The 17,647-nt window shown below is 42.3% G+C and overlaps 1 protein-coding gene across 4 annotated transcripts in view; it reads left to right on the top strand.

The window, feature by feature from the left end:
* tenm4 (teneurin transmembrane protein 4) overlaps nt 1–17,647 on the top strand; it is a 353,388-nt gene that overhangs the window by 297,916 nt on the left and 37,825 nt on the right. For all 4 annotated transcript variants that reach the window (XM_060944153.1, XM_060944154.1, XM_060944151.1 and 1 more), the window contains one exon: nt 5,596–6,473. In XM_060944153.1, coding sequence (XP_060800136.1) covers nt 5,596–6,473 — 878 coding nt within the window. The remainder of the gene's footprint in view (nt 1–5,595; nt 6,474–17,647) is intronic.

Raw genomic sequence — 17,647 nt, 5'->3', positions numbered from 1 at the left:
TTGAAATCCTTGAAGACGTTTCACCTCTCATCCAAAAGGCTCCTTCAGTTCTGTCTGACTAGTGGGTAGTTTCAGGTATTTATCCTCTCGTGGACCCATGGCCTAATGGTTAGAGAAGCAGCTTTGGGACCAAGAGGTCACTGGTTTGATTCCCTGGACCAGCAGGACTGGCTGAAGTGCCCTTGAGCAAGGCATCTAACCCCCAACTGCTCTGGCAAGAGTGGTGGCGTACCTTGTCTGATTAGCCAAAGTAAAACTGATGATGTGATCATCAGTTCCGGTGGCGCCCAACCAAAAAATGGACCAAAAACAAACCTAAAGGGAGTTGTTGAGGTCACATGGGTCGTTGACAATCTCGGCCATCCTGTAGGTGCTAGGGTCACTGGAGGCCAGGTGTGAATGGTGTTAGCAGCCTAGAGGGTCGTTAGGGTGATCTGTGGGTTGTTGTCTCTCTCTGCCATCATGTGAGTCATTGAAGTCAGCTGAGGCCCTGTCCACATGGCAACGGATTCAGGTGAATCCGATACAATTGTTTATCGTTTCGGCCTGGCGTCCACACGGCACCGGTGTTTTGGGTGCCCCAAAACGCAATCTTTTGAGAACGGGTTCCAGAGTGGAAAGATCTGGCAACGTTGCCATTGCGAAGTCGTCTGGATGAGTAGAACGGATTTGTTTACGATGACGTCACAACCACATGACTGTGAGTGCTTCACGCCGGGTAGAAGTGTAACGAACTCGATGCGAGTTGTCAATAAATCCTATAACTTGGTTCATGAAACACGCTTACAAAATATTTTCACTGTGAATATTTATTGTATAATGGTGCAAAGTGAGAGAGAGAGAGAGAGAGAGAGAATAGCCCTTAGGGCAGAGTCAATCCCGCCAGCAAAAATAGGGGAAAAAAAGGAGCGATCTCACTTCTTCAGATGTTGGTTTAAGTCCTACAATACATTCCTCAAAAAGGGCGTAGAAGAACAAATTAATCCATCAACGTGTGGCATTCAATTTATTCCGGACCATTAAAGACGCCGCCTTCCGCATAGAATCATACGTCATCCTCGCCGCCATATTGGATGGGTCAAAGCGGAGAATAAAGATGCCTCATTCATGTGCTGCGTTTAACTATACCAACAGGTTTACCGTCCAAACGAGATCACATGGGATTACCTTTCACAGGTGAGACTGGAAAAATACTTTTCATTGTATTTGGTCATTATAATGTAATTTTACGAACAGATTTTTCTGACTTTGTGGCTAATATGAAGTCTCGCGCATAATAGTTTATGCGCATGCGTCCTTACTACTTCTACTGTTCTGGTGTCTCCGAAGGGACCGTCTTACAGCACCCCTAGAGGTGTGGCATGTGTATTGCATCGTTTTCAGCAAGCGTTGCGTTGCCATATGGACCTGATATTTTACTGATCGTTGCCCATTTGGACGCGATATTTTTTTAAATAACATCTCGTTGCCGTTGTCGTGTGGATGTAGCCTGAGTCTTGGTGTGGATGTGTATTCAGTTTTCTGGGAAGTGTGCCAAGGACTGCATTGTCGGTGGCTCAGACCACCTCCTCTGTTCAGTGATGGTCGTTCCAGGTTGACGAAGATGGCTTCTACAGGATGACTGAGAGGGTCAACAATGTGACCATGTGACCTCAACGACTCTCCTTAGGGTTGCTTTTGGTCCACTAGAGGATAAATACCTGGAACTTCCCACTAGTCAGACAGAACTGAAGAAGCCTTTTGGATGAGAGGTGAAACATCTTCAAGAATTTCAAGCAAGTCCAGTTGCCTTCTTTAGCACTTACAGTTTATGATGACTTGGGTGACTGAGAACCTTCACAGACAGAAACCAACCAAAGTCCCTCCTGAGAGGGAGAAGACACTCAGAACTACAATGTTCATGAGAGATTCAAGACCACTCCAGGTGGCAGTTGTACAATCCAGCAGAGTCGAAATTTGTCACTCTAGGTGACAGTTTAGTAAGGAATAAAAGCATATGCATTCTCTTTTGAAGTGAGACATTAAAAAAACAAGCATAGATACAAACATGTTACTGAAAAACCAGAAAGCATAAAGTCTTGAGGACTGAATTGTCTCCCATGGTGGAAAACCTACTGACCATTCCAAAGCACTGACACTGGAGACTCCTTCCAGAAGTGTTCAATAAACAGTTCCTATTTGGAACAATATTTCCATTTCTTCAAAAAATCTGGTTCATCAGTTAATACATTTTAAGTTTGCTCACAAAGTTTACATAACACCATGCAGAGCTTATTTAATGAAACTCTCGAACGACAAAATCTGTAATAAATGTATCAGCTCATGTACAACTCGATTTCATGCAATAACAGTTAATGATATACATATGTTTCGGGAATGGACACCCAGCATGGAGTTTTGGAATTACAACCCCGATTCCAAAAAAGTTGGGACAAAGTACAAATTGTAAATAAAAACAGAATGCAATGATGTGGAAGTTTCAAAATTCCATATTTTATTCAGAATAGAACATAGATGACATATCAAATGTTTAAACTGAGAAAATGTATCATTTAAAGAGAAAAATTAGGTGATTTTAAATTTCATGACAACAACACATCTCAAAAAAGTTGGGACAAGGCCATGTTTACCACTGTGAGACATCCCCTTTTCTCTTTACAACAGTCTGTAAACGTCTGGGGACTGAGGAGACAAGTTGCTCAAGTTTAGGGATAGGAATGTTAACCCATTCTTGTCTAATGTAGGATTCTAGTTGCCCAACTGTCTTTGGTCTTTTTTTGTCGTATCTTCCGTTTTATGATGCGCCAAATGTTTTCTATGGGTGAAAGATCTGGACTGCAGGCTGGCCAGTTCAGTACCCGGACCCTTCTTCTACGCAGCCATGATGCTGTAATTGATGCAGTATGTGGTTTGGCATTGTCATGTTGGAAAATGCAAGGTCTTCCCTGAAAGAGACGTCATCTGGATGGGAGCATATGTTGCTCTAGAACCTGGATATACCTTTCAGCACTGATGGTGTCTTTCCAGATGTGTAAGCTGCCCATGCCACATGCACTAATGCAACCCCATACCATCAGAGATGCAGGCTTCTGAACTGAGCGCTGATAACAACTTGGGTCATCCTTCTCCTCTTTAGTCTGAATGACACGGCGTCCCTGATTTCCATAAAGAACTTCAAATTTTGATTCGTCTGACCACAGAGCAGTTTTCCACTTTGCCACAGTCCATTTTAAATGAGCCTTGGCCCAGAGAAGACTTCTGCGCTTCTGGATCATGTTTAGATACGGCTTCTTCTTTGAACGATAGAGTTTTAGCTGGCAACGGCGGACGGCACGGTGAATTGTGTTCACAGATAATGTTCTCTGGAAATATTCCTGAGCCCATTTTGTGATTTCCAATACAGAAGCATGCCTGTATGTGATGCAGTGCCCGTCTAAGGGCCCGAAGATCACGGGCACCCAGTATGGTTTTCCAGCCTTGACCCTTACGCACAGAGATTCTTCCAGATTCTCTGAATCTTTTGATGATATTATGCACTGTAGATGATGATATGTTCAAACTCTTTGCAATTTTACACTGTCGAACTCCTTTCTGATATTGCTCCACTATTTGTCGGCGCAGAATTAGGGGGATTGGTGATCCTCTTCCCATCTTTACTTCTGAGAGCCGCTGCCACTCCAAGATGCTCTTTTTATACCCAGTCATGCTAATGACCTATTGCCAATTGACCTAATGAGTTGCAATTTGGTCCTCCAGCTGTTCCTTTTTTGTACCTTTAACTTTTCCAGCCTCTTATTGCCCCTGTCCCAACTTTTTTGAGATGTGTTGCTGTCATGAAATTTCAAATGAGCCAATATTTGGCATGAAATTTCAAAATGTCTCACTTTCAACATTTGATATGTTGTCTATGTTCTATTGTGAATACAAATATCAGTTTTTGAGATTTGTAAATTATTACATTCCGCTTTTATTTACAATTTGTACTTTGTCCCAACTTTTTTGGAATCGGGGTTGTATATAGTCAAAGTACTTTCTGAATTTTTAATGGTCAGTATCCCTTATGCCAAGGTTTACTTTTACTAGAAGATAACTCTGATATACTGTTATTCACAGCAGAAAAAGATATTAATGGCAGCATTGACCACGTCCATAAAGACCATTTTGAAAGGTTGGTTTGACCCAAATATTCACCTGTCTTCTGTTTGCCATTCCTACTTCTTAGATATTTTAATTTTGGAGCATGCCACAGCCAAATTTCACAAGACAACATTTAGAACAATAAATACCTGGTCAGTTGCTATAGTTTTCGTTAAAAATTTGATGAAATATCTATGTATTCACTTTAAGCCATGTACAATGTGTGAGGGCGGAATGGTGGTGTAGTGGTTAGCACTGTCACCTCACAGCAAGAAGGTCCGGGTTCGAGCCCAGTGGCCGACGAGGGCCTTTCTGTGTGGAGTTTGCATGTTCTCCCCGTGTCTGTGTGGGTTTCCTCCAGGTGCTCCGGTTTCCCCCACAGTCCAAAGACATGCAGGTTAGGCTAATTGGTGGCTCTAAAATGACCGTAGGTGTGAATGTGAGTGTGAATGGTTGTTTGTCTCTGTGTGTCAGCCCTGCGATGTGTGTACTCTGCCTTTCGCCCATAGTCAGCTGGGATAGGATCCAGCTTGCCTGTGACCCTGCACAGGATAAGCGGTTATGGATAATGGATTGATGGACAATATGTGAAAATGATATCTGTATGCAAGTTGTATGTGCCCCCTTTTCTGTTTTTTTTTCTTCTTCTTTCCCCCCCACTCCCAAGGCGTTGCTGTTTGTCTGTTCATCCTTTTTTGTAAAAATTATTCAATAAAATTTAACAAACAAACAACTCCTTACAGAAACCTTTAACAAAAGTAGTTTGATGATAGAAGGAGATCTACATGAAAAACAGCCAAGTGTGTCTGATGAGCATCTGTGCTAAGAAGGTTAATATGAAGTGATTCTTTGTATTCAGGTATACACACTACCCTTTAAAAAGTCTTTATTGGATTTTCTTCATTTGTGGGGTTTTTTTTGTTGTTGTTCTCTTTGTTTTGCTGGATGCTGTGCAACACTTATCTTGACATTTCTCTTTAGTCTGTAAAAAATGGATTTGTCCTATTTGATGCATACAAATCAATTGGCTGCTTTTAAGGACTTCTTTTAATAGATTGACAGCATGATGACTTGTTTTTGCTTTATTTTCTCCCGGTACATTAAAAACATGTTTTAATCTTTCAAGCAACCTTGTTGCCATGCAAAGACCACTACCAAAATAAAACCTTTTATATTTTACTCCTAAGAGAACACTCACGGTTTGGTTTTTTTCTTCTGTTAATAATCATGCTCCCTCCCACCTTGGAACTGAAAAAAACTTTTTTCTTTTTTTTTTGGGTGTCCTGATCATGACCTGAGTGGCTGAGTTGAAATAATTTCCAAACTTAATTTAGCTACTTTCCATCATAACTGACCTGCAATCTGATATTCCTGTGTGAATACTAAGAAAAAGGGTACTTCAATAAGTGAAAAAAAAAATTGCAGACTAACTATGTCTGCTTTCGTATCTTCTCATAGGTACGTCTGGAATGGCCCACTGACCTTGCTGTGAGTCCAATGGACAACTCACTCTATGTATTAGATAACAACGTGGTGCTGCAGATCTCGGAGAACCACCAGGTTAGGATCGTAGCAGGCCGGCCCATGCACTGCCAGGTGCCCGGCCTTGACCACTTCCTGGTGAGCAAAGTCGCCATCCATGCCACATTGGAATCTGCTAATGCATTGGCCGTGTCCCACAATGGCATCCTCTACATCTCAGAATCTGATGACAAGAAAATAAATAGAGTGAGACAAGTTTCCACCAATGGTGAGATCTCTCTGGTCGCTGGTGCCCCAAGCGGCTGTGACTGTAAGAATGACCCCAACTGTGACTGTTACTCAGGAGATGATGGCTACGCTAAACATGCAAAGCTCAACTCACCATCATCACTGGCAGTTTCCCCTGATGGAGAGCTTTTCATCGCTGATCTGGGCAATATCCGAATCCGTTATGTACGGCAGAACAAACCTTACCTCAATCCACTGAACATGTATGAGGTCTCCTCACCCATGGATGATGAACTCTACTTGTTTGACACCAATGGTAGTCACATCTACACCCAGAGCCTAACCACAGGTGACTACCTGTACAACCTGACTTATTCAGGAGCAGGACACCTGAGCACCATCACAGATAAGAACAAGAACAAGTTGACCATTCGCAGGGACACGACAGGACTGCCTCTCTGGCTCATGACCCCAGACGGCCAAACATTTTGGTTCACCATTGGGACTAATAATGCCCTCAAGAGCATTGGTGCCCAGGGCCACGAGTTAGCCATGATGACCTACCATGGGAACTCAGGTCTGCTGGCCACAAAGAGCAATGAAGATGGGTGGACTACATTCTATGAGTAAGTAATATACAGTCTTTTATACATATCTGAGTGGCAGGATTTTGTAGGGCTACAACAACTAGCCAGTGACATTGATATACTGTAAATATAAACATAATATAAAACAAGTGTTGCCAGGCAAAACAAACCTCGCCCAGTAGCACTTATGATGAATATGAAGGAAGATATCGCGAAAAAAAAATAGGTACCCTGTGGGTACATGTGGCTATTGCTTATAAATAAAATTGTTTTCTGATACCATGTCCATACAGTAAATATAGCATATATATTTACTCTATGAGGCAGTAGCTACAAAAATGAAGCGTAATCCAAAAAATGAACAATTTGAAAATCACAGAAGTAAAATATACCAAGTGTCTGTACTTTTATATTATTCTACTCTTACCTCTTACAGTTTTCGAAACTGAAACCTCTGAACCGAGGCTGACATACACACGCTGTCTCCATGACCCAAACTCTTATTTCCTGGAAAAGGCCCGGTGCTAGAGCTCAGTGGAATGCACTTTCCCTCGGTAATAAGCATAGACGTGTCTGAAAGCGATTTCTTTCGTGTAGTCCGTAGCGCACAAGGTAATAATAATAAATCAACAAAGCAGGGAAGTTTTTATCAATGGGGTTTAAAAGTGGACGTGGCCAAAACCCCTCCTTTTGAGTATGTAAACAAACCAAGAAACCATCCAATGCCAGCACGGTGTATGCAAATGAGGCAGGTAGTGATCCAGTCAGTGTGTTTGTGGGAGGAGTCTTTCTGAGGCAGCGCTCCTGCAGTCCGAGTTCATAGCTTTTTTTTTTTTTACCTTTTTGGTCACCATGACCTTGACCAGATGACCTTCAAAATGTTGGAGGTTCTATTTGAGACCAACGTCCATCTATCCTGAAAGTTTCATGAAGATTTGTTGCTAACAAAGAAACCCGACCAAAAACAATACCTCGCCCCACTTACTCCGTAGCGGGTGAGGTAATAATGCGTTTGAGAGAGAGAGAGGATGCGAAATCTTCTAGAAGAAAGTAACTGAAAATTTATTTATACATGCTTCATTAGTTGTTGCAAACCACTAAGTCATGCTCTGTAGCTTTGTAATACTTTAAGAAAGGAATCAGTTTGAAGTAGTACTGGTTAAAGCCAAGGGGTTTTATCTTGGATTTCTATAGTGATCTTGATTTTCAGACTAGCTTTTTTCAAACGCATCACCTTTTTGAAAGGTTGTATTGCGTTTTCTCAATTACGTCACATCTACACAATGCAGATGGTTCAGGCATTTCCAAAAAATCCGCCTGCTTTGTGTCTAGAACTGTATCTAAAGGTACTTTCACACCTATTAGTCCATTTTCAGAGTCTGAATCAGAGAGTAAATTGATACTTTTGGTTCCTTTCCTATAGTTTAGTTTCAAATTATAGACAATTAAATGAAACAAAATGCACAAAAGTGTTGGCTAAAGGCCAATTTATGCTGACAACCCAGTCCTCGCAGACGGCGTCGCAGATAGCGTCTGCGTAGCCCCCCCACCTTCGCAGACGCTCTGCACGCACCTCCCAAAAATTGTGACCACCGCAGAGGCCTCGCAGACAGCATCGCAGACAAGAGGGCTCTGATTGGTCCACTCTACATCCGCTGTACACGCACTTCCGCTTCCATACTTTCCCGGTTTGGTTTGTTTTCATGACCGCTATTTTTAAAAACATGAGCGAAGATGGAGCAGCACGAAGAGCGGTTGATCGAGGAAGTACGTACATCTATATGACTCCAGTTCTAGTCATTATAAGTAACCGGAGGATAAACAGTCCACTAACCACACCCACCAACTACTCCTAGCGATTTCGCGACTTCGCGCCCCCTTGCGTTGTGGCGGTGAATAACATCGCGCACGCCTATTACTCCCCGCTCAACGATAAATTACAACTGTCTGTGAAAAGCTATCTGCGAAAGCCTTGTCGCAAGAGCATGCAGAGGCCTTAAGGGGTATTTAGGGCTGAAATTGTCCTCATAAAATGGTAGACAAACCTTTACGAAGTACATATAGAAAATACAAAACTTATGTACAGAGAACATGGAGCTGGCACTCAATAAAATAATCGATAAGTGACTGATTAGAAGCAGAGAGAGAACATTTCACAAAGACTGTCTGAGACCACTTGGTTTAGTCTGTACCCAAATGTGATTGCGGTGTTCTCACCTGTCAGCATGAACCTCATCAAAGAAGAAAAGACACCAGGGTTCGATTCAAATGCACTAAATCCCGCATATGTGAAAGCACACGAAATTTGTACGTTCCTTTGCGACATTACAACTCCACAGGCACTCATAAATTTTGCAGAAAAGTCAGTTAGTAATCAGGAAAATCCCTGACATTGATGGAAGAATGCTGAGCAGGTGGAAAGATTTACAGTTTTACATATGATTCCTCGCACAAATCAGAGTTTGGTCATACATATGCATGTTGATAACACATGTAATGTTGAAGAGAAAACCTTTAACGGAAGACTCAAAAAGATAATATTAATGAAAGCAGTCAGTGATTAACAGAGAAGTCATTACTTGCAGCCCTGTTAGTTTATGACCCAGAACTGGTTGATGCGTCATTGTATATCAGAACTCATTGGTATCTGGACACTGCAGTGAGTCACATTGTGCAGCCAGACCACACGTTGGCAAGAGATTTGGCTGTGGCTCAAGTTGCCATGGCTACGCTAACAGATCAAAGTGAAAAAATTGGGACATGGTCAAATAAATATGGTCAATTATGTCCGCCTCTGTGTAGGGAACGTATTGGGTTTCACAGCTAATTTAGATGAGCCCAAATAGATCCAGTATGCTTTATATTCTGGATTTTAATGTGTTCTGGTCTATTAGGTTTTTTTTTTTCATTCATGGTTGAATTTTAAAATGCTATCTTGTGGTTTCATTTGTGACCTGAAAGAAGCGTATTTTTCCATTTGCATGGACACATTTTCACATTTTTTTTCTATTCTCTCTTTTATACAATTATGAAAAAAAACAAGTTTATTAGGCCATTATTAAAAAATGTTCTGTTTCCGGTCCACCGGCCGGGTGAGTGCTGTTTGTGTGGTTGAAAATTTTTTTTTTAACGCCGGTTTTTCTAAATTTTTTTCAGGTTCGTAAATCTAAAATCGAACTTGACATTTACGCATTCCGCGCAGAATATAGAATCGAATCAGCTCTGCGCATGCGCCGTGCGGCACAAAAAAATGGCAGCCACCATGAAGGAAGGAGATCTGGAGTTTTCAAACATTTGCTTAAGTGTGAAATCGCAAAATGGTATTCTAGCGAACAACAAAATAGTAAAGATTCAGAAAAACAAATCATTCAGTGATCATTTTAATAGTGTAATTTAATCCGAACTAGGCCTAACGCTCGATTTAGAACTACAAAAAGTCCGTGTGTCGGACCATCACAAACCGTTACTGGAAAATTCATTTGATCTTGATCCATCCGAGACGTTACAAACAACTTTTGAGTTTTGTTATGCGAAATTCATTACCTACTTTGTTAATGACCCTGACAGATCTGTCGGAGAACCTAATAGATCTATTCAAAATGAGAACGGAACTGAACAAAAAAATGCGTTTACGGAACTAATGCAGGTTGGCTGGACAGAATTAAAAACTGTGTCTGTAGCAAATAAAAAGAACGAATTACACAACGAAATTATAAAAGACATCCAGAGAGAAGGACCTTGTCTATCTAGACATACTGGCCAAACTGAAGGAACAAATGTAGTAATGAACATTACAAACTGCTTGTGGTATTTAGACGGCCGCCAGGACATAATCGAAGAGGCAGTGAAATGCCGAGGACCGTTTTTGTACAAGTTTCAGTTGATTAAACTGTCATATTTTATTAAATGTGTCTGCTTTTGTAATAAAAAAGTACTGAAAGAAAAAGCAAACACAGCATTGCGATTTCTTATCCATCCATCTATATATATATATATATATATATATATATATATATATATATATATATATATATATATATATATATATAAATAAAAAATCCCTTCCTCCCTACTGAAAATTTTTTTGCTCACCCGGTGGACAGGAAACGGATTTTTTTTTTAAGGATGGCCTTATTTAAGTGCCCAAGTGCCATCGTTTCTCGTGATGCAAATATTTATAATTAGCATTTTGTTTGCGTCAAATAATTAGCTACACATCTTAAGCAGTAGTGAACATTCCGTGTACGCAGTTGTACAATCATCCATAGTGAGCACATTCACATTCTTCCTCTGCCGTGTTACACAGCAAAATCCCCAGTGTTGAATTAACACCCAGAGTGTTGATTTAACACCCTACTGTGTTTATATAGGTCCAACTGGACACAAATTAACTCTGAAAGTGTTAATTCAACACTGAGGAATTTGCTGTGTACTAGATCTTCGTGAAACAGCGTAAAAACAATACATCAACCAAAACACATACCACTGTGCATCTTTTATGCATTTTACATCAGCTTTGATTGTTTATGCTTCAATACACTTACCTCCCCCTGCTGAAAAAAAAACCCCAACCCGTAAAGCTACGTACACAGCATGGTGTTCCAGTCTGATGTACTGTAGAAAGATCTTGTTTTTACCTTCAAGGTCTGGTTGACTATGGATATCTGTCACATGCTCTTCCCTTAACATACTTACCTTCTTTTGTTTTAAGCAAAATAGCCTCGGCTGTTGCTCGTCCTCATTCTTCTCAACAGTGTACTCAGACATGTTCTTTGTGCACATGGCAAAAACATTTAGTAAGGAGCTGAAAATCACCTCTTGACAACTAGAATAAGCCATTAGAGGGTTTTTTTTTCTTCTCTTAACATGCGTCATTTTCTTGTTCAGATAATTTGAAAATAATCTAACGGCAATTTCACCTTTTCCCTCTCCACTGTATCTTTATTAAAAACTCGTGCTGTCAAAATTCCTTTGAATAAACTGCTTATAAAGCACATTACTCTGATTGCGATTAGAAGTGGAGGACAAAAATAATTAACATTAGGAATAGTTCAGTCTGCATGCTTTTCTAAACAATTCAGTTTTGCTCAGACATTCTCCTCCTCAGGCAGCATGAAGAGCTGAGTCTTTATTAGTTTTGAAGGTTATAATGCTGCCTAAATAGTCAGTTATCATGCAGCAAAGGTGGAACAGATCTCAGTATTTATCTATTCACTCTATCCTGTGCACAGAGGAGGCCCTCTGAGTTTATCATAGCCACCACCTGAATTCATTAAGGTCCTTTCAAACCCGTTAGCCTGAGGACACATGCTAGCTATGTCAGCCAGGATTTGTGCCAAGACTGTATGCAAAGCCGCCGAGGCAAACACAACAAAAGCATCTGCTGAGCTGTCCCCTCCATTAAGCTTTATTGGAATCTCTCTGTACTGTTGAGGCTGCAGATGTGTTTTTGTCACTATAATAGAGTTTTGAGTCTTAGTCGCAAAGACACAAGCTCATTTTTAGTTTTAAGAACTCGAATGAAGTCCTTGTCAGCATGTACTGGGTAATGAGTTAGAAACAGACAAACAATGAAGCAAAGAGGGAAAGATCAGGTTATTCATGTGAGGATGGTGGGAAAGGGTTCGAGTGGAAATGTGTGGGGTTTGTTTTGAGAAGCACACGTACTTTGGAGACACTAATAGGCATCACAGTCCGAACAGGAAGAAGTTCTCGAACTTAAGCTCATTTTCAGATAGCTTAAAGTGCATATCCTGGACCAATTTCTTTTTTTTTCTTTTTTTTTTTATATGAAAGTATGTCCCTTTACACACTCATCCAGAAGGGTAATTTTGCACAAGGCCATCTGTCTACAGCAGAAAAAAATAAAATAACAAAACACGTCTGGAAAAATCCCAAGAGAGTCTGGAGCCAGATTCATGACGTTACCTGCGGAAGCGCCAGCAGGCTGCGCGAGCTTTGCACGGTTTCAGTGCACAGCCTGTGTAGACCAAGCGCTCCCATTTCTCTCTCATTGTCCGGTCTTTTGGGAAACGATGAGTACTAATCCCATCAAGATTGGCGTTGCTACACCCTCCTACGATACATCTGTTTACATTTTAATAATTACGTGATAACGTTGAAGAAATTTGCAGAAAACCACCAGGTCGTTTTCTCAGAAACAAACCAGCGCTGACGTAGGATTCAGAGGGAGGCGTCCCGCACGCGACATCATGAAAATCAATGTTTGCCGGGAAATCCAAATGCCAAGTTTTTTCAGAGGCGGACCGATTCTCCTCAAATGGCTTGAGTTCAACTGAATTTTTCTGGTATTGCACAAGGTAAAAAAATTGCACAAAATGCAAAATGTGACAGATATTTGACCAAAGTTTAATATAAAATAGGAGAATTACATTGATCTTGCTCCTGAATTTACCCGTGATATGCACTTTAAAGTGTCAGTGTTCACAGAAAAATCTGGATTGTTGGAGAAATCTTGAGAATCTTTTTTGTTTTCTTAAATAATGTGCCATTCTCAAGATATGAGTGTTCACCTTATTTTAGCTTCCCTGACTATTAAAAATCAAACTCCTTCCCACACCATGTGGCGCATAGGGCGGCACCGATCTCCGTTTCCATAGCCCTCTCACCTATTCCATAGCTAGTGTTACAGTGTGTGTGGGGGGGGCTTAGTCCTCTGGTAACCGCGAGAGTTTGACTCCCCACTTGCATTGCAGCATGCCTTGCCAGATGGCAGTAGGTACCATTTTTACAATGGTCTTTGTTATGACCTGACCATGAGTAGAACTCACGATCTCCTGATCAAGAGGCAGACACGCTAACCACTAGGCCAACTCACGGTACCCACTCCCTGACTATTAAGTTACTGTTATTGGTGCTCATGCATGGTGATGTAGTGGTTAGCACCGTCACTCCACAGCAAGAAGGTTTTGGGTTCAAGCCTTTCTGTGTAGAGTTTGCATGTTCTCCCCATCGCTGCATGGGTTTCCCCCACAGACCAAAAACATGCAGTTAGGTAAACTGGCTACTCTAAATTGTCCATAGCAGGGTTCTAACTCGGCCTTTTCAGCATATCGGGCCGATACGCAGTGCTTCCTTACCGCTACGCCCACAATCTTGCCGACACGCCTGTAAAAGTTGCTGCTACACTAATAAAAATACTTGTTAATCTTGAAAATGTGGTCCTTTGTTTAATTTTCTCTTGTTATCCGCATGCGGTGGTGATGGCACGCTGCCATGCAAATGTTCTACATTCGGACATACTCCACTCCCCGTCCATGTAAGCATCCAGTGCATAGTTGCCCGAGTAGTTCCGTGTTGAGAATGTCACTGATCATGCTCATCCGGTTTACCTCCTTCCTTATGTTGTGCCGGTCCCTGAGTTAGATCTGGATAGTCATGTACTGTAATTGAATGGCTGAAGCTGAAAAGAAAACTGACACTTGGTGAACATCAACTGGTTGTGTTATTCTTATTCCATAAATATGTCACTAATATAATTGAATATTAAATATAACTAGAAAAGCACTCGGAGAGCGCAGACCTCCGCCAAGAATCCTTTAAAAAAATCCGGGATCCAGAAGGTGATCCGGATCACCACCAAAATTTAATGGATTGTTACTTGTGCCCAGTCACACCTCTGGAAATAATTTCAGAGCAATCCGTTCATAACTTTTTCCGTAATGTTGCTAACAAACAAACAAACCGACGCTACCGAAAACATAACCTCCTTGGCGGAGGTAATAAGTCTTCAATCAAAAACAATCACAGCACCTTCTGGCAAAAAAAAATCTCATTATTGTTACCAAAAAAGAGTGACTTTCAGGGAGGCCTGCAAGTGCCAGGAATGCATCTCCGAGCATGTAGAACCCGTGAGCTTTCAGGGCCCTAAGGCGGCCCCTGAACCCCCGGCGGTTATGACTGGTGCCACTACGCTGATATTTTAGAATAGTTAGAACCCTGCATAGGTGTGAATGTGTGTGTGTGAGAGTGCTCAGAAAGGAACTGGCCACCTTACTGCTGCAATTCTGGCCAAGGTAACCAAATATGGTTCGCCTCCAGGGCTTAATTTGAGCCGGAACATGACGGAACAAGATCCGGAACCTCCGTCGTCGGATCCGGCAGCTATTTTCATTTCATTCGGTGTTCCGGCAGCTATTTAAATGGATCAGATCACCTCCATGACCATACATTTCAACAGGAATGGACAGAGGAATTCGCCTTTGTGGGGTGAGAGGGTTCTGCTTTGTGTCCAATAGGCCTATACAATGACAAGATTGCATCGATGAAACAATGAAATAAAGTGGCACTTCGAAACACGCCAAGCGAAACACGTTTGCGTCAAAATATTCAGCGGGGGACAGGAGGAAGACGGCATGTCAAGAGCCTCTTCATTATGAAAAAGAATATATTACACTCAAATTGTTGGTCATACGTAAAAATGCATTTTAGTTGTATTCAGCGTCACTTTTTATATATGGCTCTCACGAAAATGTATTTGAAAATATGTGGCTTTCATGGCTCTCTCAGCCAAAAAGGTTCCCGACCCCTGCTTTAACGTATGTGTGGAGAGCGAGAGTGAACTTGAGTGCCTGTTTGGAGAACATTCTGAGCGTTGTCCATTGTTGTCCAGGATTTGATAACTGGTGCTGTTGCAATACATGTCATGCAATAGGCGTGTGTGCGTAAAGTTATAGTAAACCGCCCCCCGCCTTTTTTTTTTTTTTTTTTGGAGTCGCCGGACCCACCCACCTCCTGCGTTCCGGCCCGGGACCTCCCACTTCACAAATTAAGCACTGTTCGCCTCCAAGCCCGGATCGGGTTCGGCGGTGATGACGACGATGACAATAGGCGCTCATACTGACAGACTGAAATACTGAAAAAGAGGCAATGGTCAATTGATCAGGTGCACAGAGCAGTACAGGATCAAAACACAGAACAAAAGCGAAGGGTCTAAACCAGAGAAGGAAAGAATAGGCTCAGTGAGTGAAGAGATGGCAGAACTTTCAAACAGTGTACATGGTTGAGCTGTTGAAGTAGACAAAGTGACTGAGGAACAACAGTCATTGTTATGTCCAGGTCGGATTTGGAAATGGAGATGATTTTTAAGACCAGGCTTATGTGATTGCTGATGGGGCTCGAGAGGAACAGATCATTATCTGTATCATGTTAGTGCCTTATGGACTGGCAGCTGACTCATTTGTCTTATCCTGCTTGGAAATTGGGACGAAATATAGGCTGTGGCTCAGTCCATAATAACTTCTTCCATAATATTATCATCCTGACACTCGGGTCACATAGCTGGAGTAAGTCTAACTGGAGTGGAATTGCCTGAGAGCCAGTATATGTATTTAATAGCATGAAAAGCTGAAAAATGTGATGCTATTGCCTCACCACCTTCATAGAACGTTTTCTTAATCTATGTAGAAAAGCAGTACTGAGGCCTAGTATTTTATCGCCCTTTACTTCTTTTCATGAAAATAACAGAGGACAACCCCATTCTGCGCTTAATACCACACTGTGTTTCAAGCACTCTTCGCATACCTCAGAAGTTTTACCCTGCAGATCAGAACCAATTTCTGTCAGTAACAGCGCTGCCTTTTCTGTCTTTCATTTCAGTCCGATGAGACTGAAGGGGGGGGGCACACGACGGCTGTGGCCCAGCTGCCGCCATCACTTCCGCTTTGAAAGTTATTAGAGAAACAGGACGTTTCTGAGATCCCCACAGGCTTCAATCACACGCCTGATAAAAGTCTTGGAGAAGATGTGCTCGCTCATAATTTGAAGAGATGGGTGGTGTTTGAAAAGAGGACTGACTTCACAGTGATGCTCTGGCATGTGACAGAGGGTTTTATTTAGCTGTGCATTGCTCTTTATTGCATTTTTATTGTGTTAGAGTTGGTATGGAGGCAGTTGTGTAAGTACTATCATAAAGTAAGTTCACCTGCAGAACTCAAACTCTTAAGTGAGCTGCAGCCAATATTCAGTGCAGCACGCCATCTCATCTCATCTCATTATCTGTAGCCGCTTTATCCTGTTCTACAGGGTCGCAGGCAAGCTGGAGCCTATCCCAGCTGACTACGGGTGAAAGGCGGGGTACACCCTGGACAAGTTGCCAGGTCATCACAGGGCTGACACATAGACACAGACAACCATTCACACTCACGGTCAATTTAGGCCAAGTTTACATTAGACCGTATCTGTCTTGTTTTCTTCGCGGATGCACTGTCCGTTTACATTAAACCGCCTGGAAACGCCGGGAAACAGGAATCCGCCAGGGTCCACGTATTCAATCCAGATCGTGTCTGGTCCGGTGCTGTGTAAACATTGAGATACGCGGATACGCTTGTGCTGAGCTCTAGCTGGCGTCGTCATTGGACAACGTCACTGTGACATCCACCTTCCTGATTCGCTGGCGTTGGTCATGTGACGCGACTGCTGAAAAACGGCGCAGACTTCCGCCTTGTCTCACCTTTCATTAAAGAGTATAAAAGTATGAAAATACTGATGCAAATACTGCCCATTGTGTAGTTATGATTGTCTTTAGGCTTGCCATCCTTCCACTTGCAAGTGGTAAGTGATATGCGCTGAGATCACACACACAGCGGCTCAGTCCCGAATCGTGGCTCGTGCACTTCACTCGCGCGCTCTGTGAGCTGCGCAGGGCTGGAGTGCGCACCCTCCAGAGGGCACTCGCTGTTCAGGGCGGAGTGATTTGGAGCGCAGGATGCCTGCGGAGCCGAGCGTATCCGTGTATTGGTGTTGCTGTGTGCACGCGAATCGTTTTAAAAACGTTAATCTGATGATCCGCTGATACGGTCTAATGTAAACTTGGCCTTAGAGTCACCAGTTAACCTAACCTGCATGTCTTTGGACTGTGGGGGAAACCGGAGCACCCGGAGGAAACCCACGCGGACAACATGCAAACTCCACACAGAAAGGCCCTCGCCGGCCGCTGGGCTTGAACCCAGGACCTACTTGCTGTGAGGCGACAGCGCTAACCACTACACCACCGTGCCGCCCGCAGCACGCCATGATTAAAAAAAAACAACATTCGTAATGTTGTATTGCTTTATACGAGGTTATTGAGAGAAGTGGAGAATCGTTCCAGTATTCCAGTTGCTTTTTCAATTTTATTTTTTTTTCAGTAGCAATAGCCTGACCTCTAACCCTCTTCTTTGTGTGTGTGTCTCTCTCTCTGGCAATTTCTGTCT

The sequence above is a fragment of the Neoarius graeffei genome, chromosome 17, assembly GCF_027579695.1.
Source record: "Neoarius graeffei isolate fNeoGra1 chromosome 17, fNeoGra1.pri, whole genome shotgun sequence".
Classification (NCBI taxonomy): Eukaryota; Metazoa; Chordata; class Actinopteri; order Siluriformes; family Ariidae; genus Neoarius; species Neoarius graeffei.
Note: the sequence above shows the minus strand (reverse complement) of the source record. Positions and strands in the feature narration are given on the sequence as shown.